Source organism: Pipra filicauda, unplaced genomic scaffold, assembly GCF_003945595.2.
Source record: "Pipra filicauda isolate LSUMZ 115617 unplaced genomic scaffold, ASM394559v2 scaffold102_size2360937_pilon, whole genome shotgun sequence".
Taxonomy (NCBI): domain Eukaryota; kingdom Metazoa; phylum Chordata; class Aves; order Passeriformes; family Pipridae; genus Pipra; species Pipra filicauda.
Window position 1 is genome coordinate 875130 of NW_024103463.1, and position 23062 is coordinate 898191.

Consider the following 23062-nt stretch of genomic DNA (forward strand, 5'->3'; position numbering starts at 1 on the left):
TATCTTTGGAAGCTATTTTTCCCCATTTTTTTTCTGTGGAAGGTGTCTCGGTTCTGTAACCTGGATTTGTTTGCTCTGAACAGTTGGCTGTGGTGATGCTGTGGAGCAGACAGTGTTGTGCTCCCTGATCACAGAGCTGCTAAGCAAGTGCTTGGTGACTGTAACTAGTAAGCCAGGTTATTTTTGGCGTAGTGTCTCTGCTTTATAAGGGATGGACTGAGCTGCTAAAACCACATTTTTCCACTACCACCCATTGTGAAGCTCAGAAAAGGCTCAAGTGCTAATCCAGAGTTGTACTTCAGAGGTGGGCTGTTGTGGAAATCCTGGCTGTGGTGTAGTTGTTTTTTTTATTTTTAAACTTTGAGCCTAGTCCCTCCAGATGAGGAAATGGTGGTTGTGACCAAGCTTTGTACCTGGCTCAGCTGAAGGACTTGTAAGTCCCCTGCCCACATCTGGACCATTCTGCATCCTCCAAGCGCAATCCAAGGTGCACCTCTATCCTGCAGGACTGATCTCAGCTGGTCCCTGAACCTGCAATCTTTTAATATCAGTGAGCCAAGGAAATACTATATAACCATTGAATTAAACAGAAGCAAAGCTTTGGTGCACGTCATTGGGTACCTAATTGCTGCGCTTGCCACCTGGGGATTGGAATTGCTCTCCCGCTCTGGAGCCTGAATGGGACATACTGTGATAAGCAGTTTAATTGTTTCCCCACATCTGCAGCAGCTCTGTAAAGAGAAGGCAGCCTGAACACACCTTCAGAGCTTCTTGGCCTCTCTGCAACTCCAAGGCTGCCTTTTTCCTGCCGTGCTTGAGTATCTCTCTCCATACAGCCCTTGTGCTCTCCCTAAAATGTTTTATGTTCTCCTGTGCTGTCTGGTAGCAGTGAGCCCTCAGGTTTTTCTGCAGAGTGTTGCAGGCTTATTAGGATATAAGAGCAGCCATGGGAATGTGACTGTTAGCAGCAAGGATAGTCCAGTTGGTACTAGTAATGGGATGCCCTCTTAAACTAATTACCAGGATTTGGGCATCACATTAGTACTGAAGGTCAGGTGAGTGCTGAGCTGAAATCAAAGTGAGAGTGACTTGGGGGGGTGGATTCAGAAGAAAATGCTCAGAGTGATTAAGGACAAATGCATTTGTCTGCTGTTACATGCTCTCGGGAACACCGAGAACTGTTGTGGGTGGCTGCTGGGCTGGGAGGTTGGTGGTTGTCATTTCTTTCCCGAGGTCAGCACAGGCTGTGCCTGGGGCTGGGCTCTGCTCTGCATGCCCCAAGGCAGAGAGGATGGTTCTATGGGAGCAGAGCTCCAAGTAATGGAAATATGGGCATAGAGACACAGGATTACACAGTTGGAGTATGCCTAACCTGGCTAAGAAATGCAGGCATGAAGAGGAGCGTGGCTTTGAGTGCCCAGATCATGTGTGGCAGCAGGAAGAGATGATGCTTGACTCAGAGAGGCTCAAACTATTACAAAACCCAGCTGAGTGCTGGTTTAATTTTCCTTGTTGCCTCAGAATGGCATCTGACTCTGTTTTCCTGGGGCATACATTGGAACTCTGATGACTTTGCCCCCATTCTTGGGATTCTTGCAGAAGGAGTCATCCTGTGCTCCAGTGTGTTTCCTTGCACTGTGAAAGAAGTTGGTACAGAATCTGTCCCATCTTATTCCATTTTTTGTCTCTTTATAACATAAAGTCATATTTTAATCTGCTCATTCCTGTTGCCACAGCTGTTGCCATCTTCCGTGTTGGAGTGCAGCTGTGAGTCCATGCTGCTGTCCCTTCACAGCCATCTGGATTGTCACCTAGGAATCTGTGGGACACTGTGCTGGGAAGGCAGGGCACAGTCCTTGGTCTGGCAGGTCAGAATAGGCGGATGAAGCCTGTGCTCACACTATTTGAAATACACTGTAATCTGGGGTTTTTTTCCTCATAAACAGGCAGGTCTTGCTTCCAATACCTCTGGCCTGTACAAGACAGAGAAGGGAAAAATTGCTGGATTTTTCTGCTGTGGCTAAACCTCAGGACCATTTTTTGAGGTCTGATACCAGACACCATGCCAGCTAGTTAACTGTTGCAAATGAGTTACACTGCTCAGGCTCTGTGGCTGCTTATGGAACAAAAACATAAGTTTTCCTTGTCTTGTCCTTGCAGTCTCTCTGCTTCCCCCTGTTCCTGTGATTGCTCTTTACCCAGTTTGTCCTTGGGTCCCAGTTTTAAATAACTTGTCTGGTGGAGTTTGATCCTATTTTTAAGTCCTTTGGACTTTCTTGTTAGTGGAAATTTGGGTTCAGGGAATGGCAGGATGTTTGTGTTGGAATTGCTGCAGGGGGATTGCTGGGAGCAACCCTTGGAACTTCTCTGACATGTGAGGTGCTGTGCTGCTCACAGAAGAGCAGGTTACCCTGCGCAGTATTTAGTCAGTCTGCTGGCTTTGTGCTGTCATGGTTGTTTCTCTGGCCCTTTTTGGCCAGATCCTCAATGCATGATTCCTGGTGTAAGGAATGAAGTTGAGCACTGTGACTGTATCCATATGGATGGGGCAGGATGTTAGTGTTTAAAAAAAGCCCTAAATCCCACTGATACTCATTACAGTGAAGAAGTCTTGTCTCGCCTTGAAATAATTGAACTTGTCTCTTGATTTCTCAATTCCAGAGCAGGGTGGGGAGAAAAGCTGGAGCTATCTCTGCATCAGTGGACCTATGATGAGCAGCTTCAGTCTTCCCTGCTCCTGGCTGAAGCCACAGAGGCCATGGTCAAAACCAGATGAGGGTTATTTTTTAATTACAGACTACAGGTAAACAAGATAATTTAGCTCAAATATAATGCAGTGAAATTAATGCAGCAGGAATGTGATGCAGACTCTGTTAGTGTCTGGTCTTTTGAGGTGCTCATCTTTGCTTTTTAATTTAAATCAGTCTTCCTGCACCAGAGCAGTTGGGAAGCAGATGGACCTGTGAGGCCATGCACTGTCCTTCTGCCTTGGTAAGCTTGTGGTGTTGGAGATGTGATGCTTTTGGATATACTGTGTGAAGGCCAACTTGGGCCAGAGGTGACTGTGTAAGAGCAGACAGTGTTGCTGATGCAGTGCAGCCCTTTGCTCCTGGTCTCCGAGAGGAGGAGGTGGAACCTATAAAAATGTGCACTTCCAGGAAGAGGTTGTTCATTTGATGGCTTTTGGTGACTCCTGAATTTCTGCAAGTTTAAGGGAATGTGTTGCCCAGCTGGAAACTGCTGATCTTCAGGGAGTTAATTCCTCCTCCAGAAACTTCTCTGCTTCTGTGACATGGGAGCAATGCTGCTTCATTTCGCAGCTTTCCCATTTTATGGTTGATGGTTAAAGTTGGAACATTTCTATCTCATTCTGCCAAGAAGTGTTTAGAATAGTTTTCATGAGAAACATTAGAAGTTGGAGGTCCACGGCTGATGCCCTGGCTGCTCTGCATCAATCACTGGGGGGTAAATATATTTAAATGAAGAGCTATGGCTGTCTTGCTAGCTGAGTAATAAATCAGGGCTGAGCAACTCCATAAAGCTGAATCTTAATGCCTTGGCTTGGAGTTGCAGGGTGGGGTGGTAAAGCTGATGGAACAGCGGGATGTTTCTAAACAGAATGTCCCTGCCCTTAGTTACGCTGCCACAAAGAACATAAATACTGCTGCATACGCAACTGGAGTGCTGAAAATGGCTTTTTGTTGGTGCTGCTTCCCTTGGTTCCTGTCTCCGCTTAATGTCAGCTGTTTGTGCTTTGCCTCCCCTTGGTAGCAGCAGCAGATCCTGTGCCTGGCAGTCAGGTCCTTGGCAGGTGGGGGAGAGATCCAAAGCCTTGCCTTCCGTTCCTGTGCTCAGTGCCTCAACCCTGGTGCTGTGACATCAACCTGTAGGAAATTGTGGTGCTTGAACACTTTTGAGGACCTCCTCGAAATATTTCATTATCTGAGGAATTTTGTGGAATACCCAGAAGGTGATTATAAACCCTTGGAATGTGGCTGCGTCTCCGCAAAGCACTCCAGCCAAACAGCATTTTGAGGTGATTCTGGAGTATGAAATCTCCACCAAGACTTTCTTCTTTTCAGATTTGGATTTGGTGCCCGCAGCCCTTGGGCTGTGTGTTCCTGGCACTGGAGGATGCCCTGCCCAAGCTGCCCACACCCTGGTGTTCCCGCTTCAGTACCATTAAAGCCAGCACTTACCTGGTGGCCATGGTACAAGTGTGTCCTAAGGAAGCCCAAATGCTGTTCTAGTGATGAAAAAAGCATGTCAAAACACAGGCAAGGGTCCTGCCAGAGATGTGGCCTCGGAAGGGTTTCCTTCAGAAGAGGATTTGGAAGTTTGATCAAGTTTGCTAAAAAGTTGATTTGCAGAACTGCTCTGCCCCTCAGTGTGTCCTTCACCCCTCTGGTAGTTTCTGCTTGCTAAGTTGACAGAAAGAGCTTTATGCCTTTTTTATTCAAAGGAGAACAAAACAATAACAAAAAAAAATAGGCAGACAGGTGGGAGTTTTGGCTAGAAGGATGGACCAAAGCTCACCTCACTCCTCTGTGTGACCTGTTCAACATGTAATGTGCTCCAAAAGCCAAACCATGGCAGAAACTCCAGATTTCCTGCCTTGCTGGACCTGGGAGTTTATCCCTCAGGGTCTTTGTCTTTTTGTGTGGACTCTTTAGTACTTAATAAGACAAGATATCCCATGGAAACTTCCTCTCCAATTAGGATATTCGTTGTTTCTCTTCCATGTGGATTCTCTGAAACCTCATAACGGGTTTTGTTCAGCTTTTAATTCAATTAAGAAATCAAGCAAGAGATGTAAATCTTTTTAGGCTCATTGGTTTCAGTGCTCATGACTACAGCTGTAGAGAACATCTCCTGCACGCTACAGCTGAGCAGCTTAGGGAGGGAGTGTTTTTCCAGGCTGAGATTTCAGGTGCTGCTGGAGGCTTGGGGATGGCTTTGTCCCTTTGGAGCATGGGGCAAAGGCTGCAGTCGCCCGTTGGTGATGGTGGCTTGGTTTAAACCTGTTTCTGAAGCAGCAGAAACCTGCTCTTTGATAGAAATTCACTTTCCAGCTCGGTGACTTCTATCAAAGGTCATTAACGGGTGTGAATTAGCCTTGGAACAGCTGGTGGATGGTGAGTGATACCAGGGGACAGGACACACAGTGGTGACTGTCACGCCAGCTGCTCCTGCACATGTCCTTTGGTGCTTGCTGGGGGAACAACCTGCCTGCTCTGGAAGACAAGATCAGGCTCTCATGCCTTGTAGTCCTCGGGTTTGAAAAGTGACATCTTGCTTCTTGTGTTCGTGTGCTTTCTTGCCTTGTCGCCGGGTGCCTCAGCTGCCAGCCCCGTGTCCTCTGTCCCGGCTCTCCCGCGGGGTGGCTCCTGCTGAAATGCTTTTCTGAAACCCCATAGTCTTCACTGCAGAATGAACAACAAACAAATTCAGCATGATACAAAACTTTCCTTACAAGAGAGAAAGTTGGAGTCAAAAATCCCTATTTTATCTTGGTGCCTTGAGTTCTGTTTTTTACTAAATCTTGGAAACTTATGAAGGGTTTGTATGTGAGTGCGTGTGTGTGTATGTATATACACACATCTGTTGTGTTTATCTTCAAATATGCATTCTTATGGCATTTGTATGGAAGGATGTCTTAGTCCCATCTTTTTTTTTTTTCCATAAACTTTTGTCGTTTAATTTCCTGTGGATTTTAATACTAGGTTTAGCTTACATTCCCTTAAACATAGACTTAAATGTTAGGATTTTTATATACTCTCACTCTGTTTCCAGACAAAACCAGGAGTTATAAGCAGAGTTTTTAGGGGCTTGCTTTGGCTGGAAACCCAAGCGAAGCCAGAGCCACTTTACAGTGCGTGCCCTGAGGCAGGCAGGCCCTTGCTCTGTCCTGTTGCAGCTGTATATTTAGCCTATATGCCCTTTCCAGTAACAGCCGGGAGAAGATGCCTGGGGAGGAATGCGAGTCATCATTTCCCTGAATGCCATCCCCGGGATCAAGTGCTGCTTGAGCCAGAAACGCTGCCTTGGTAACTCTGCCTTCTATAAAATTGTCCTGTCCCACCCTTTTTTTTTTTTAAACCCACAAGAGGTTTTAACATTCATGCTCACAGCCCCGTTGGGTCCTTGAGAAAACCCATTTTGTTTCGATTTGAGCCTGATTTGGTTTAGTTTGGCTTCTGGTCTTTTTATTGGAGGAGAGCATGGGCTCTTGTTCCCCATCTCCCTAGTGCCCCAGTGCATCCCACATTGTTCTTTCTCAACTTCCTCCAGGAGGGATCCATTTTATACCTTTGATTCCCATTACTCTTCTCTGCTAGCCTTCCTTTGAGGTGGGGCCTGCTCACAGGACACAAGAGGTGTGGGAAGGCACTGCTGAAGGTGTCCCCTTGCTTTGGCTTGTTGGTGGATGTTTATATCCTAATTTTTCCTGGCTGGTAGCAGCAAACAATGGCAGTTCTACCTGGCTGCGATGTTTGTAATTACAGGGGAAAAATGATCTCTGAGGCCTTCTAAATAGTTGGGAAGATAATATCTGAGTTTCCTTTCAACTGAATGCACTTGAAGATACGATCTGAGTTGGCTGTCTGGGAATAACAAAGTGGAGGAAGGGATTGATTGTGGTTGCTGAAACTTTCATCAAGGAGTCAGAAGTGATGCCTGGCCAAAATTTGCAGCTGCCGGTCACTGCTGCGGGACAGGCCCAGCCAGACACTCGAGGCATGGCTTGAGCACAGGACAAGTAGCACACACAGGCTGCAAGGGGCCACTGGAACAGGATGGGCAAGAAGGGGGATATCTGGATGGTCTTGCAGCAAATCTGTCAGGTCACTGTGCAAGATGCACAGTCAAGAGGCACCTGTGGGTACCATACTCGCTCCTCTTGCCTCCCCAGGGCTGCAGGAGGCTGGGGAAGGTGCTGCCTCTAGAAGTTTTACTACTTCACTTTGCAGGGTAAGTGTGCTCTGCAGGGAAGAAAAAACATGCTCCGTGTCCAGCTGGCAAAAGGATCTGGTGTCCTTTGTGCCTCTGCTGCTGCTCTGCAGTGCCCTTCACGTGTACCTCTGTAGGAGTGCCCCTGGCTGAGGGTTTTTGGGCTGCTGGGGCTGCTTCCTCACCTACACAGTCCTTGGTGGAGGGAGGGGTACTGAGAGCATGTCCTCGATGCTTACCTCTTCCAGGGCAAGAAGTCTTCCTGGGAGTGGAATCCCCAGCTGGGAAGGGCAGTACAGTAGCCCAGCTTCTGGACAAACTAGATGCAATACAGGGGAAAAAAAAGAGAAATTTTACTTTTCTCATCTTTTCTCACCATCTCAGAACTGTAGTTTTCAAGCAAAAGATAAAAGAAGTTAGCAGAAAGCTTCCTGTCAGCTACAGGAAAGTTAAATATCTCGGTGCTTGCTCTAGCAGAATAAAAGCCACTGCGAGGTGTCTGTGGCTGTGACCACTTCCTTCACAAGCGTCACGAAGCTGCCTGTGAGACTTGAGAGCAACAAGCTGGTGACAGTTCACAGCCGAGTTCCCCATCAGTAGGAGGGTGCTGCTTGTTTCCTTGACCAGCACACATTTTTAGCACGGCTGTTTCGAGTTTGTTTGGGTTTGTTTTTTCCCCCTAGATTGTTTTTCAGTGTCAGGGTTTCCTGTTACTGACACCAGATGTGCTGGAGACGAGCAGTGCAGAAATACAAGAAGGGACAAGGCTGAAGAAGGCAGCTCTTTTGCGCGTATGTCCTTTGGGTTGGGTGTCACTTCTGTTGGGCTTTTGGTGTGGTGACAGTACATGGTGGGCACAGCTGTGCTAGAGCCTGTCGAAATGCAGTTTTAGGGTGAAGAATTGAGTACAGCTTGGTTGGTACCTCCTGGGCTGATGGTGTCTGGGGTGACCAGCTGTTGATGTCTGTGGGGGACAGAGGGTGGAAGGGGCTCCTGGAGCCTCAGGAGCACTGGTCTGGAGCTCCCCAGTCGGGCAGGTCTCTTGCAGTCTGATCTCTGCTGCTTTAGTTTTGATGCACACATGGCTGTGAGCAGGCAGCTGTGAGTGCAGCATTAAGCCAGAAACTTGTACATGAACTTGCCTTTCAGTGAGACATCCAGTCTTAGTATAAAGCCACCATCCCCACAGGTGCCTGGTTAGTGCCATGCGGGACAGGATGTCATCACTCTGAGCACTGCGGAGCAGGGAGATAGTTTAAGGTGAATCTTTCTTCCTCCACCTGACCCATTCCCTCATGGCAGCTGCTTGCCCTTAGTCTGTGTGTGACCAGTACATCTCTGTGTAACTGCTCTGCTGTACATCCCTTTCCATAACTCATCCTGGGCACAGCAGAGTCTGAAGCCTGGATCATCTGTGAATAGTCATCTGGAAATAGCCCCCAGAGCCATTTGCAGCAGTTCCCATAGCCCATAACATAGGCTGTTGGAAGGGCTGCTGCCTTTGTTTCAGGGTACGTCCGGAGCGGGACAGGCACAAAAACTCTTACTGTTTCCTAAATTTCACGCTCCAGAGTGTTCTTTGTCCATAGGATGTCTCAGGCTAACATGCTCTTGGTCTTGATGAGACTTTATCTATTAGTTCATAACTTGGTGGTGGGCTGCTCTGCTGAGACACGCTGCCTCCAAGCTGTTTCTCCCTCCTGCCCCCCTCCCAGGCTACTTTAGCCCAGCGCAGACGTGTGCAGAGCACCAACCCCTCTGCCTGGGCCGTGCTGCCAGGCTGGCACCAGGGGTGCCTGCTGTTGTGTTTTGGACCCGGGAGCACGTACGGCTGAGTGCCATCTTTGTGTGCCTGGCCGGGGACGCTGGATTTCATCATTCCTGCTGCTCTCTGCCTTGACACGCAGGCGCGTGGTAGTTGACGGGACTTGCCCAGAGATCCTCCTGTGGAAACACGCACAGGAGATCTTTGCAGAGAAAAAAGCTCTTCCCTGCTCTGGAAAGTTGCACTGGCTCTTCTTAGCCAAGTCTGAGTTTGCTTCCTTAGAGAAAGGCCACTTGTTTAATGCTTCCTTTAATGAAGATATTGGTAAATAAGCAATCAGGTAAGTGGGATTCGTCCTAACTCCTAAATACCTTCTTAACTGGAGTCGAGTACTGCACAACACTTACTTGAGCTTTCTGCATGCTGGGGCTCAGTGGCATTAATATGCTGCTGGTGATTAATTACCACAGCCCAGTGATGTGATTGTGTGCTTGAGCAATTGGATTAGACGCAGCTGGAGGGAGACTTCACTTTCACTGGTTCTTGCCGAAGTGGTGCCGTAATCGGCCACAGAGGAAGAGTGATTTCTAGGGCAGCCACGCTGGGATGCTTCCCCTGGCCCTGTGCTCCTGGTTCTGTGGTGGGCAGAAGGAAAGGTGTCTGGGAAAATGCGTGCCTGGGAGTAGCTACTTTGTCCTGCCTTCAGTCCTTCCCTTCAGTCCCATCCTGTGCCTGCACTGTTCAGCATTCCTGGATAATGAAGGTACAGCACGTCCTTACCATGTCAGCAGGCCTTGTAGCTGCACGGAGAAGGAGCAAGCTCCAGCATTGCCTTGACAAGTCAGCATCATATCAAGTGCAGGATCATATCAACATCACCAAGCAGGCCCAGTTCCATGGCTCTGTGATGGGGGGTTTGGCACTGGAGATCAGGAATCAACCTTGGCACATGCACTGAGCACTAGGACTGTAGCAGATGTTGATACTGACTTTGATGTTTCATCCAATGCTCTGGAGGCTCGAACTTGAGACCAAAAGAGCTCTCACAGAAGTAGGAGAATAAAGAGAAAGTCAGTTCTTTCAGAAGATCAGATGGAACAAAACATCCTGAAATTCAGGACTAACCTGAACCTTTGTGTTTGTTCTGAGAAACTGGGCAGTGCAGATCCTACTGAAAGGAGGAGCACAGTGCCGTGTAGAGAAGCTGGGGTGGTCTAGCCTTCCATTGTAACTGGAAAGTGCTGTCTAAGTCAGTCAGCTCTATGGCCTGATGCTTCTCAGAGATCAGCAGAAAAGTGCCTGCAGAATTCCATCTGTGTTTGGGTTTTGACCCTATTTTGTGGGAAACTTGTGTGAAATGTTGAGGTTTTTGCTTCCAGAGAGCTAAAGCTCTGTGCCTCTGGACAATGGTCCAGAACACAGACTTTTTCCACATAAAACTAGGATGATCTCTTAAATGAAGTTGTCTCTTAAATGAAGTTGTGCCCTTGGTAGTGCCATGGGAGATGGTGTGGGCTCTTGAACTTGGCAGAGGCACCAGGCAGGTCCCCAGCTCTTGTTCCAGCTTTGCTGCAGGTAACATTCACTCTGTTCTGCAGCTGCATCCAGACCCACAGTGCTGGTGGCCAGTGGACTTGCAGAGCAGCACTACTGGCTTTAGGCAGTGGGCCTCCTATCCCAAAAAGCATTCTGCCTTGCAGTGAAAGTCCACGTGGATCTCAGCACTGCAGGGCAGTGCCTTGTACAGCTCTACGGATATCTGGAACCACCCTGCCTTTCCTCCTCAGCCCACACTGTGAGAGGCTGGCAGTGTTTCAGCTTCTGTCCATTGTGTGGTGAGGCGGAGCTGTGTTAAGAGATTTTTATTTTTTTTTTTGGCGGTGCAAGTTTGTTCTCACCTCTTCTGTTTGTTCTTTGTTATCAGCTACTGAATTCTTCCTATACCTCCTCCATGCTCCACTTCCATATGTTGAGCCAGTTCTTCTGTAGTTCCCCTTAAAAAGAAGCCTTGAATTTTGCAACCTGCAAGTGTCACATGAGCACTTAATGGCCAGTTGCTGGGCTGAGGGGCATGTGTTGGACAGTGTTTGTTGCCTGCTCTGATAAGCGTTTCTGAAATAGGTGATGACTTCATCTTCCTCTTCTGCTCACCACGGATATCAAGAACCAGCTCCTTTCTGCCCAAATACTCCTCTCCATCCAACAAAAACACCCCAGGCCAGATCACGTCATTTGACTGAGCAACACAGAGCTGCACCACACTCACGCAGAGCTCCAGAGCAGTGTGACAGGGCAAGGGCAGGGGCTGGGACTGGCCTGAAGATGTGGTGCTAAACCTCTCTGGGCATCTTTACAGCTCCATATGGTTGTGGGCTGGGTCTCAGTGTGTCTGAGGTGCTTCTTCTCTGCTCGGGTGTGGCTGCTCAGAGCAGCAGTGAGAGGCAGCCATGTTTCCCTGATAGCATCTCAACCCTGCAGCAGCCATGAGGCTGCTGCCACATTCCTCTCCTGGCTTCAAGACTCTGATCCTGCCTGTACTTGCCATACATATCAGGACTTTCCAAGGAGCAGGCTTCGGGAGAAGTAGCTCGTGGACAAAGCGTCATCACTGCATTGGCCATCCTGGGGTTGAATGGAGGGTGAAGGTGGTTCTTTCTGCTTTTTAAGGCACAGTGTGGGGATGGGAGTACCCTGATTCCTGCTGTGATGATCAGTGGCCTCCTTAGGACCTCTTGCACGTGTGCTCCATCTGTGTAGCTCCTTCACATGCCCTGTTGGATATTCTCCGCCAGACATCTACTGGTCATTTGCCTGCTGACGTCACTCTAGGTTCATCCAAAGCAAACTGATGTGTGTCAGATCCTCCTTTGACCACACAGGGAGCTTGTAGGAGAGATGTGCCCTGTAGGGAGTGTGACTTGTCCTTACCCTCCAGCTACTTCATGATGAGAACCTCTGGAGAGGCAGCTCAAGCACCTCACTCTGGATGAGTACCACCACATACTGGTGGTTTTTCACCCAGAAGGTGATTGAGTACTGAAACAGGCTCCCCAGGGAAGTGGTTGCAGCACCAAGCCTGTCTTGAGTTCAAGAAGGATTTGGACAACGCTCTCAGGTACATGGTGTGATTCTTGGGGTGTCCTGCGCAGGGCCAGAGGTTGCACTTGATGATCCCAATGGGTCCCTTCCAACTCAGCATATACTATGTATGATTCTGTGCTCAGTTGCCTTTGGGACAGCCTGGCCTTGGCTTCCCTGTTGTTTTGTCTGGTGTATTCCCATCCAAGTCAGCTCAGACAGTTGGAAGCACAAGAGCAGCAGGGAGTGGGCTTTCTTGTGGCACTGGCCATCACACCAGCCACCCTCCCATCTGCCTTGTGGTTCCCAGCAGTGTTATTCTGCCTCTGCTGTCTCTTCTGCCTTTTCACTCAAGGCAGGTTTTCCACAACTGACAGCGGTCAGGTCAGATGTCTGCCTCGTGGATGCTGTAGCCAGAGGTTACATTTGGCTCATAATTCCTACTACCCACAGCCTCTTTGCCAGCTCCAGCAGTGCCCTGGGCCCGTTACCTCGGGCTGGGAGGTGTCAGCCCCTCTGCATGTGGGGTTTGTTGTGAAAGGCCCATTGAGGGGTGCAGGTCCTTGCAGGCTGCCCCTCAGCTTCTCTAGAGTGCAGGCTTTAGGATGAGCAACCACATCTTATCTCTCCTGTTATTCCTAGAGCCTGCTGTGGTAGCCTTGGGCTCAGGGGCCTGCATGGGCAAACCCTCTGCCTGCTTCTGCAAGCCCATGGGGGCAATACACCCTGTCTGGCCACAGCACAGCAGGTCAGCTGAGTCCTGTCATGTTGCTCTAGGAGCTCTGCAAGGGTGAGAAGCAGTGGGATTTCCCTTCCCACACGGTCTGGCTCCGGGGTCTCTTGGGACAGCCTGATGTGCATCACACAGCGGAGACAAAACAGGCTAAAATAAATCACAGAGCCCTGGGAGCCAGTGGTTAGAAGTTGGGCTGGGTTTGCTCTGGGAATTTGGAGCCACTTCTCTCTCCAGCCTAGAAAAAAGGAGTTGGTTCAAGGAATGAGTGCCTGGCCTGTGAGAGCCCAGTCCTGTGTGCTCCTGGGACTAACACCTGCTTGTCCATGTGTCTGTCCACCTGTCCTTCATAACCCACCGTCCCCCTTGGTACAGCAGATTGGTTACTGAGGGCTGTGCTGGCTGCAAACTAGAATGCCAGAGTGGAGAGTACAGCTTCCTTGGGGTCCCAAACAGTTCTGTCCTGTTCCATGGATCCATTGGTCTCCTGCAAGCAGGCTGTGAGGAGGAACATGGTGGCACAGATCTGTGACTGTGTGCTGTGGCTGAACATGGTCTGGAGGGAGAAGCAGCTAGGGAAGGGAAGGAAATAATGCACCAAAGGAACAGAGGAGCGAAAGATCTGTGATCCAGGGGAGCAGAGAGAGTGGGGGGGAGCAAGTGAAAGAAAAACAACAGAGGGAGAGCTGGAGATGTGTCTTGGCAGAGTGAGGGGACAGACGAGCTGTGTGAGCAGGAGGGAGCTGGATGGCAGCATGGAACAAGGTGTGTGCATAGCTCATTCCAGTCTGATTTGGGGGTGTGTATTGCTGGCCCCCCGATCAAGTCTAAACATTAATACCAAAAGCTGGACCTGAGAGGAGACCTGGCTTGAAAACCAGGCTTGTGGGTCAGAGGAGCAGAAACATCTGTCATGCATCAATCCATCAGGATGACAGCTTTGGAGTTCCGGGGTTTTCTTGGGACCTTCCTACTGGGTAACTGGCATTTAAATCCACTAATGTCCCAGCCTGACTTCATCTTGCCTTGAGAGGTCAGCTCTTACCACTGTGCTCAATCTCAGCTTCATTTGTATCTGCCCTGTCTCCCTACCTGTGGCTGTCTCAGGATGCTGTGGCTCCAGAACAGCAGAAACACAGCTATATGTGTGGAAAAGCAGGAGGATCTTGTTTCTCTGGAGATGCTGTACATCAGAGGAGGAGCTGAGAAACCCTTCCTCTGTTTAATGGCAGTGGCAGCTTGCAGTTAAATCAAAAGCTGAGGCACAGACGGTTGCGTGGCCAGTATCTCTGCCCATTGCAAAGTCTGTGGGTGTTGGATGGATGGCTTGGGTACCATAATTAATGTGCTGATTGGGTTTCCCATGTCTAACCAGGTTCCCAGGACTCCTAGAATGAGGCTGCTGTGAAGGACTGGTGGATCCCCTGCCTGCGCTGCCGTGCCTGCAGATTCCCTGCGATCCCCTTTCTGGCTGGAGCACCGTTACCGAGGCTCCTGGGAAGAATGACTGTTGGATGCCTACTGCAACCCCCTTTCCTGGGGAGGACTTGGCTCCCCATGCTGCTGCTGGCAGCCTCTGCCCACTGCCACTGGCCCAGCGAGCCGGCAGAAGTGGTTCGGGACTGGGAAAACCAGCTGGAGGCCTCCATGCACTCCGTGCTCTCGGACCTCCGGGAGACTGTGCCGGCTGTGGTGGGCATACCGGACAGCTCTGCGGTGGTGGGACGCTACTTCAGAGTCTCCATCCCCACAGATTTAATTGCTTCCAATGGAGAAGTTGTCCAGGTGAGAAACACCATTCCCTGAGGGCTCATTTTCAGTTATATTCATGCAGGAGTCGAGTGAGTCACCCCATTATCGACCTGGGTCATGAGGGTGGCTGCGAAGCAGCCTTAATGTTTTGTAGGACTATGGGAAAAGGATTTTTATTAAAAAATAAAAGTCTCACCTTATTGCAAAGTTCCTTTCTCTGTAACAAAGGAGAGGAAAGTTCTCAGGGATGACTAATCAGGTTTGTTGGCTGTATTTAAACTCAGATGCTCTGCCCCTGGAATGATGGGCACATCTGTGAGGAGATGTTGCCTCAGGATCCAGGGAGCCGTAGATTCCCTGGGATTGCTGCTCAGGCTTGGGGAGTTTGTTTCACTGTGGTAACAAAACATGGCTAGACAAACAGACTCTGTCCTGCCAACGGGGCTCTGGGCTGCCTGTGACACAGTCTCTCCTGACCTTGTCCCTAAGTCCTCTTGGGAAAGATGGGAGCCTTTCCCCCTTATCTGACTTAAACCTCACGCTGCTGGCACTGCAGGCACCTGAAAACTGAGTTTTGGAATCAGTTCTGAGTGCAGGAGTGTGTTAGAATAGCCCAGAGGAGGGTAGGGATGTGTCTGAACACAGGTGTGCTCATTGTTAGTCCTGTCCCTGGGAGGGTTTGTTTGGATCATGTGGAGTTCAGAAAATTCTGTTCTTAAAAAACAGAATTACCTTCCAAAGAGCAAAATTGAAAATAAGTTTTAAATATCCATTTTTAGAAGCGTTATAACAGGACAAGCTTCTGGAGTGTCTTGGAAGATCAGAGGGAGATGGAGAGCAGGTCAGGAGCAAGTCTGACAGCTCAGCCTCTGCTTGAAGGCAGGTTTGGTTTAGCTCTGTGTACTGTCACACAGTTATCCCAATCCCGGTACGTGGTCCTGCTGGCTCTAGCGAGGGTGCTGGGTGGGCAGAAAATCCAAAGAATGCAACTGTTACTGACAGAGGGTCAGACGGGGAGGAGGAAGGCGTGGAAGGAGTCGGGGAAGGGACCAGAGGAGTTGGGGAAGGGGCTGGGCTGGTCTCAGTGACGTTGAGTTGACCATGGCCGAGGTCTCTGCCCGGCTTTTCCCGCAGCCTGTTCGGAGCACGGGGCACCTGGACAGCACTGGGCTGCCGGAGCCCAGGCAGGTGTGGTGAGCCCAAGATCTCATGTTACAGAAATGATAACTTTGGTTTGGGATTTTGCATCCAAGTGGCTTGTTCTAATGTTGTCTAATAGCTGCTTTGATGGCAGGAATAATTGTCAGTGTTTGTGTAACACCGCAGCTTCCTCTGTCGTCTTTTCCTGGCACAAAAATCATCTCTGATAGCTCCAGTGGATGCAGGAAAATCCTGATGGATTATTTCCACCCCACCTGATGGCTTCAAACGATACTTCTGCCGTGTTGGTGTGAGGTGTGTTGGTTAACACCAACATACCTGGAGAGCCTAGAATGGACTGGGCTGGATCAGCACCAGCAGCTGCTGGTTGTGTGTAGTTCAGCATACTCTGGGAGCGATTTTCACGCTCGTCCCTGGGCTTACCCATGTGCATCTTGCATCTGTTCACCTTGAAATCAATTTTAAAAGTGCAGCAGGTTCTCACTTAGCTGCTGTCTCTGGAAGGGCTCTCCTTGCAGGGAATGCATGTTGGCTGCTGAGCACAGCTGACCTTTGCTGCAGGGATTTGATTCCTGGCTAGTGAGAACTGCGTAGGCAATTTTGGGTGCTGAGGTGCATTTTTGTTTTACTGGAAAGTTTCACGGCGAATTTGTCTGGTCTTTTTCTCAGGCTGCTTTGCCTTTCTCAGCTGGAGCAGTAAAAGCACAGTACTTCTGGATCTTGCTGATGTGCTTAAACCCTGCTAAAAAATAATAAGGGCTGTGCCCTCTGAGATGGGTCAGGGTTTACAATGAGATGTGGTTGCCTATACTTTTTCCCCTTAAATTTCGAAGAAATTTGCTATAATTTTATTTAAAAGAAGATGCTGAGAGTTGATGTCCCCAGACTCCCAGGAGCTTCCCACTGGAGCCTGGAGAAGGTGTGATTTGCTTCATTTCTAGATGATTCCCGTTGATAGTTTCTAGGATTGTGGTGGTGATCGGCTTGAAACTCCTTCTGAGATCCTCTTGCTGCTCGTAAGCAGATTCCAGCCATCTGTAGACAAAATACTTTTCTCTGCAAACTTGGTTGTGGGATGGAAACAACGCCAGGCATGTGCAGCGTGGTGGAGGAGTGCCCCGCAGGCACGCACTCCTGCACAGTCAGGTATGTGCTCCTGGGAGCCATCACCAGTGTTTCCCTTCCACCCCCAAAGCTGCTGGAGAACAGGTGAGATTTTATGGTTAAGGAGAAAAGAAAGTTTATTCTGACGTGCTCGAGCTGCACAGAAAAGAAGTAGAAAAACTACCATGTGTCTTAATTTTGGAGTCTCACGTTGCTGAGAGCCAGCTGCCAGCAAGGCGTTGTGGCCATGGTAACTCCCTTCCCCTCTGCCTTGTGTTCCCAAGCGGGTGCCTTGGTCAGGCATTATCGTGTCCTCTGAAGGGCAGCTGCAGCTTGCAGGTATTCCAGCTGTTGAATTTGGCAGCAGCTCAGTCCAGATGTTGTCCTCAAGCTTCCTCACTACAGCAAGGCTTCTCGCCGCAAGATTGCTCTCCGGCTGTCTGAAGGTGTCTAGGAAATTAAAACTCCTTGCTGTGCCTTCCCAAAAGGCACCTTGCAGCCCTTTCTGCCATGTTTGACACCAAAACATTGGCTTTTTTGAGAGGTTTGGGTTAAAACACCCTATTTCCCTGTGTCATACGGCCCCCTTGCCATGCAGATGGGTAGTGTGGGGGTGTGCAGGTTCCCACTGGCTCCTGGCAGATGCTGGTTGGGACAGGATAACCATGGGCATTGGTGCTGGTACCCTCACCAGTCATCAACTCCTTACCCCATTTGCACTGAGGACTGTGTGGAGTCTGACCTGTTACCTCTCAGCTGTGTCCTGTCAAAGAACAGATCATGCTCAGGTCAAAGACCAGCTGGATTTCCTGTTCCTTCCACTTCTATTTGAAGCTACTCCAGAACTTGGCTGCTCTGATTAAAAATGCAGCTTCTAGCCTAAATTTAGGGGTGGCTAGAAATATTTATGTGTGCTGCCCTTTAGCTTAAATCGGTTCTACCTTCATAATATTTACTTCCTTTATGTATTTATAGGTGACAGGCATACTCCCTATCTTGATTTTATTAGGTTAAACAAGCCAACCTCTTTAGTTTTTTCTCATAAAATAAGCTTTCTTTCCCTCCCCTCAGCTTTGCAGCTGTCTTCTGCACCTCCTAGAGCTTGAGTTTATTTTTCTTTGTTTGCATGACCACAGCTATACAAAACACTCTAGATGAAATTTTACCAGAACCTCCTATAAAAGCATCGAAACTTCCTTTTCTCTTCTATAAATAACCTTGTTTGATATATCCTCCGATCATTTGCTTTTCCACATCTGCTTTGCTTTGGTTTGGACATCTGCCCATCAGCTGAAATATCCAGGTCTGTAGTTTTTGCTGCTTCCCGTTGTTGAGGTCCTAGAAGAGGATGCCAGGCAAGGTGCATGATTTGGGATGGGGGCTGTTGCAGTAAGCCTGGCTGTCCTCTCATCCCGCCAGCCGAGACACAATATCCCCACAAGGATACAATACCTGCAAGGAATCGAGCCCTTGCATAGTCTCTGATATCCTAAATGCATATGCCCACAGTACATAAAGACATGCAATTAAATGGCTTTTATTTAAAGATGGATCTGTAAAGTATGCTGGAAGGAGAGAAGCTCCTGCTGTGCACTGCTTCCCAAGACGCATCCCTGCCAGAGCAGATTTGCTGTGTCTTCCTCGAAGATCATGTAAAGCTGCTGACCTGTCTTCAGGCTGGTGGTGTTTGGTGTGGGGTGGATCCCACGGAGCGGGTCTGCTATGGGTTCGTAGCCGATGCCGAGGAGTTCAGGTGAGCACAGGCTCACCATTCCCGGCTGTGTCTTGGCCCCTGATTAGTTTGGGATTTGAAGTGCACGGTCTCACCAGCGCTTTGTTGGGAAAACACGTAAAACACGTAGCAGAGGCCCCAAGAACCTCTTGCTGTGAGCAAACATAGCTGCTGGCAAAGTGATTAGAACAACTGAATTCACTCACTCAGCTGACACAGGGCAGCTATGGAGCAGGTTTGGAGGTTATCAGAGTACTGGATATCCATCTGGGAAAAAAGGAGTCTTGCTCTCATTAAATGTTTAGGTTGGAAAAGACCTTTTAGATCATTGAGTCCAACCATTAACCCAGCACTGCCAAGTCCACCACTAAACTTTCCAAGCAGGAACCTAATTTTCCAATGGTTGTTCTGTATGCTGTCTGTTGAAGTGGCTTTTATCAAACATCTCTGCTCTCATCAGACGTCAGGGACCTTGATTTATAAACAGGATCCACAGGGATTGGGTTGCAGGAGTCCTGACATGGGTATCTGCTGTCGGGGCTGTGCAGTTCACCTCAACCCTGCTCTGACCCCAAAGTGAAGGGCTGGATGTTGGCAGCCAGCCTGCAGTGCCAGGACACACTTGCTTTCAGGGAAGAAAACCACAAAATACTGATTTTTTTTTTTTTCCTCTTGCAGTGATCTTTATTTCAAAGCACTTTAACTGAATGTGAAATTTATTAAAGTGGCATTTCTCAAAGGAAGAGGAGAAGCAAAGAGTGCTCCCGAGGGGCTGTGTCATTAAGTTGGGTATCTTAAAAGGCTCTCTGTGTCAAAGCATTTGAGCTTCACCTCATCCCTGGGGTCCCTGGTTTTCTTGGACTAACTGGAGGTTGTAGCAACAGCCGCTATTTACAGGGGAGCACACAGGGATAAATGACAGTGCCTGGAACAGGTCCAGGCAAAGGAGGACTTGGGCAGGGCTTTGCTTAGCTGCCACACTGCAATCTGAGCAATGAGATGAACTGATAAGATTTCTGTGGGGAGGCTTAGGGGGATGCTTATCTTTTTCCTGCAGTGAGACAGAGTCAGGGAATTTGGCATTTTTAGTGCGTGCTTAGTAACAAGCTCTGAATTTGGAGGAGTGGAAAATGTGACTCGATCTAATTATAAACTGGATTTTCAGACGGGCTGGGAAGTTCCTTGTTTTGTCCTACTCTTACAGGTTGTTGCTCTGAGCATCCAGAGGATGCAACGGTAATGAGAATTCTGTGAAGGAGCAGACCTGAGACTGCCAGATCCGGTCTGCCTTTCCTTACTGTGCTCTTGAAAGCCAGCTTTCCAGCAATCTGCTGATGGCAGGAATAAATTGCCAGGGCTGGTTAGCTGTGTGGTGGCAGCACTAAACCCCCAGCACTTGGCATCCCTCCTTTGTGGTATTTTTGCTTCCCTTTGGCCTTTCGCTTACAAAAAGTTGCGCTGAAAGAAGAGCTCGACTGAACTTTTTTTTTTTTTTTTTTTGAGCTGTTTGAGGCTTTTCCTGCCCCGTGCTCGCCCCCCAGCCAAGGGAGAAAGCGGGGTGTGGGCAGCCTGTGCTGACCCCAGCCCTGGCGCGGGCGGGCTGCGCCTTCCCGCTCCAACAATAAGGCTAAACAAATCCTTCCAAGCTGCTTGCATGGACCGATGAAAGGAGGATTTCTTGGGACACTCAATGTTTTGTAGTGACCTCCCAGTGAAACAGCTGTTGTGTTCCCTTGCCCAGGCAGAGTGGGACGCTGAATAGTGTCCTTATAGCCAACACAGAGGCGCATCTGGAAAAGGAGCCGTCATGGCAGGAGTATGCGAGGGTGGCATGAGCCGGGCGTAGCCGCTCAGCCTGCGCCGCTGCGGAGCCATTTTACTGACCCTAAAGGAGTCGGCCGGACAAAGCCCAGCTCCTGGGGCAAGGTAGGCTGTGTCCACAGTGAAGGAGGGCGGCTGCTTTCTGCGTGTGAGTGGCTGGAAAATATAGATTAGCAGCAGACATGTAAACTTCTCCTCAGGTTTTCATGAGCATGTAAAAGCAGAGCAGCTACTTCAAGTAGTTGTGCTGCCTGGTCCTTCAGAGGCTGAAGTTTGAATTTGAAGTTGAGGGCCAGGAGTGCTGATGTAGCCTCTGCAAGCCTTGTTCTCCCTTAGCTCAGCTTTCTGACCTGAAAGGTTTGATTTTTTTTTCCCCCTAAAACAACAGCTTCAGTGCATGGAGACATGCAGGAAGAGCTTTGCTGGGCTTTGGCTGGGACCAGCCTAAGTGTGGGGTTAGTTCAACCATCCTGACCTACCTGTGCACGAAGGAAGCACCAATTACCAGCTGTCCCCATGTAGCTTCCAGTCTCTGAACAGAGGTGGTGAACTCCTGCTGGTAATGAAGGCTTGGGTCACCAAGACTGACATATTTCTGAGGGCCAGTGAAGTCTCTGGGCTGTTTTTAGACTTCCAGGGATAGGTGCATCTGCATGAAATGTCCTGGAGTAGCTTGTTTTTGTCCATGAGTTCCTGGGCCTTTTGTCCGAGGCACACAGCAGCTCAGAGGAGCAGTGTCTGCTGAGGACACCCAAACACCCTGGCAGATATTGCAGTCCCCTCCGTGGGGAAGCACTTGTGCTACAATTCCTCCCTGCTCTCTGTGCCCAGTACACGCAACATTCCTTTCTCCAGCCTGAGCTTTCCCACAGTGCAGATGCAGCAAAACCATAGCTGTGCCCAGTGAGCAGAAGGCTCTGAGAGGTGCAATCTCTCTTTGCACCACTGTTTTCTGGGCCTCGTGTTTCTAGGCACAGCCTGTCTGATGTCCTAGTTTACAGTTCTGTTGTATTTGAGGAAAGGAGCAGGGTGTAATGTTGGAGGTTCCTTCATACATCATCTCCTGGATGCACACAGGCCAGCCTTCCTGGCAAGGCTGTTCCTTGGGGCCAAAGACTCACAGCTTCGTAGAATCATAGAATATCCTGAGCTGGAAGGGACCCACAAGGACCATCGAGTCCAACTGCTGACCCTGCACGGGACAGCCCCAAGAATCACACCACGTGCCCGAGAGCATTGTCCAAACGCTTCTTGAGCTCTGGCAGGCTCTGGCAGCTGTTGTGGTCTGAGGGTTGCCCAGCTCCTGCCTTGCACTGTCCCATTCCCTGACCCAGTATAGCAGCTTCTTCCCTGGGATCTGTCTGGGGCTGTGGTGCATGGACAGCTGAGCCCCATGTCTGCAGGCACCAGTGCAGCCTGTGTCAGGTAAGAAGAGGAATGCATGTGATGGACCCACAGACATTGCAGTGCCCACAGTTCCAGCAGCACTGGGGTGGATCTGAAACTGGTGTCTCTACCCCCATTTGTGTGGGACAAGGCAGCAGGAATCTGCCTGCCCATGGATCCTATTTGGGGCTGAGACTCTGTGTTTCTTCTGCTGCCAACACTGCCAGTGCAGTGGCATTAGCAGGGGGTTAAGATGAAGCTTGGGCTTAGGCAAACAGCTTAGGCTTGACTCTTTCTCTGCAGTTATATTTGCATTTGAATTGCGTTTGAATTTCCATTTTCTTCCCCTGCCTGCTGGTTAATTGCTTGCAGAAGCCTGAGCCTGCAGACTTGCTGTGGCACTGGCTGGGTCAGTCGGTTGGGCACAGCTCAGCTCGCCTTCTGTTCGGGTGGAGAGGGCTCAGCCAGCGTGTTCCTCCTTGCTGGCCGTGTGTGGGGGGGTGATGCTGAAGGAGTCTGGCTACAGTAAATTGTCATTGGTAATTACACCCCAGATGAAATCCCTGGCACGGGGTCTGTCTCTCAGCAGCAGCTGGACACGGGGAGGGGAAGGGGCCAGTGGGAGATCAGGCAGCTGGCAGAGCTGCAGGACTGTCCATGCTCACTCTGCCCAAAAGCAGTCAGGGGCTTTTTAGGACTGATTTGAAAGGAAAGGAGCCAAGTCCCAGCTGCTGATGCTCACGAGAGGGTCTGGCAGCACAGACACAGGAGATCCCATCGGATATTTCCAGGGCTGGGAGGATTTCATAGTGGTGTGCCAAAGGGAGACTTGTGGCAGGATCCTACAGTACCTGTCTCCTGGCAAAGCACTCACTGCCTCCTTTTTGGAGGATTCATTGTGAGGAGGAGGAGGAGGACTGAATACCTGGAGGATTAGAGGGCACTCTTGTAGGAAAGAATGCGGTTTTTGCCTGAATTCCCTCCGAGGCAGCAGTTTTGCTCACTGCTCCTTTGCTTATCTTTGTCTTGTTGGCTACAGGGCTTTAAGATCCAAGTTTAAAAAAACAAATCAAACTGAGCTATCTTCTGTCATGAGCTGACTGCTCTTGGCTGGCCTAAAAATAACAGGCCGTGTCTATCTGAAAGGATTTTGTGAACAAGGTCTTCAAAACCCGCCAGACCCACTGTATGTATTTAAAATCAAAATCATGGCTTATTTTTTAATGGTCTTCAATACACTGCCAGGCTTGTGTAATCTTTAGCTGATAAGCATTCATTTATAATTTTCTCAAATAATTGGAAAACAAAGACAGCTTTTTTTTTTTTTTTAAAATTGAGCAACGGAACAGTTATTTTGAAACCAGACCCCTTGGGGGAAATGGCAGGGCTTAAGGCTGATACTTATTGCATACATAGAAAACTGGGAAACTTTTAACATGAAAAGCAGAGATCCTAAATCATTAACTCTGTGTAGCTTTAACAAATACCCTTTGAAGCAATATTTGAAGGAAACATTGCTAGAACAGAGTCCAGGACTCCCTGCTCCCAGTTTTGCACCAACACAAATACAGCAGTGATT

General features: G+C 49.2%; 1 protein-coding gene across 1 annotated transcript in view; it reads left to right on the forward strand.

The window, feature by feature from the left end:
* DAG1 (dystroglycan 1) overlaps window positions 1–23062 on the forward strand; it is a 49328-nt gene that overhangs the window by 20148 nt on the left and 6118 nt on the right. Inside the window, exon 2 of the mRNA XM_027733113.2 lies at window positions 13903–14312. Within this exon, the coding sequence (XP_027588914.1) occupies window positions 14031–14312 (282 nt within the window). The 5' untranslated portion in view covers window positions 13903–14030. The remainder of the gene's footprint in view (window positions 1–13902; window positions 14313–23062) is intronic.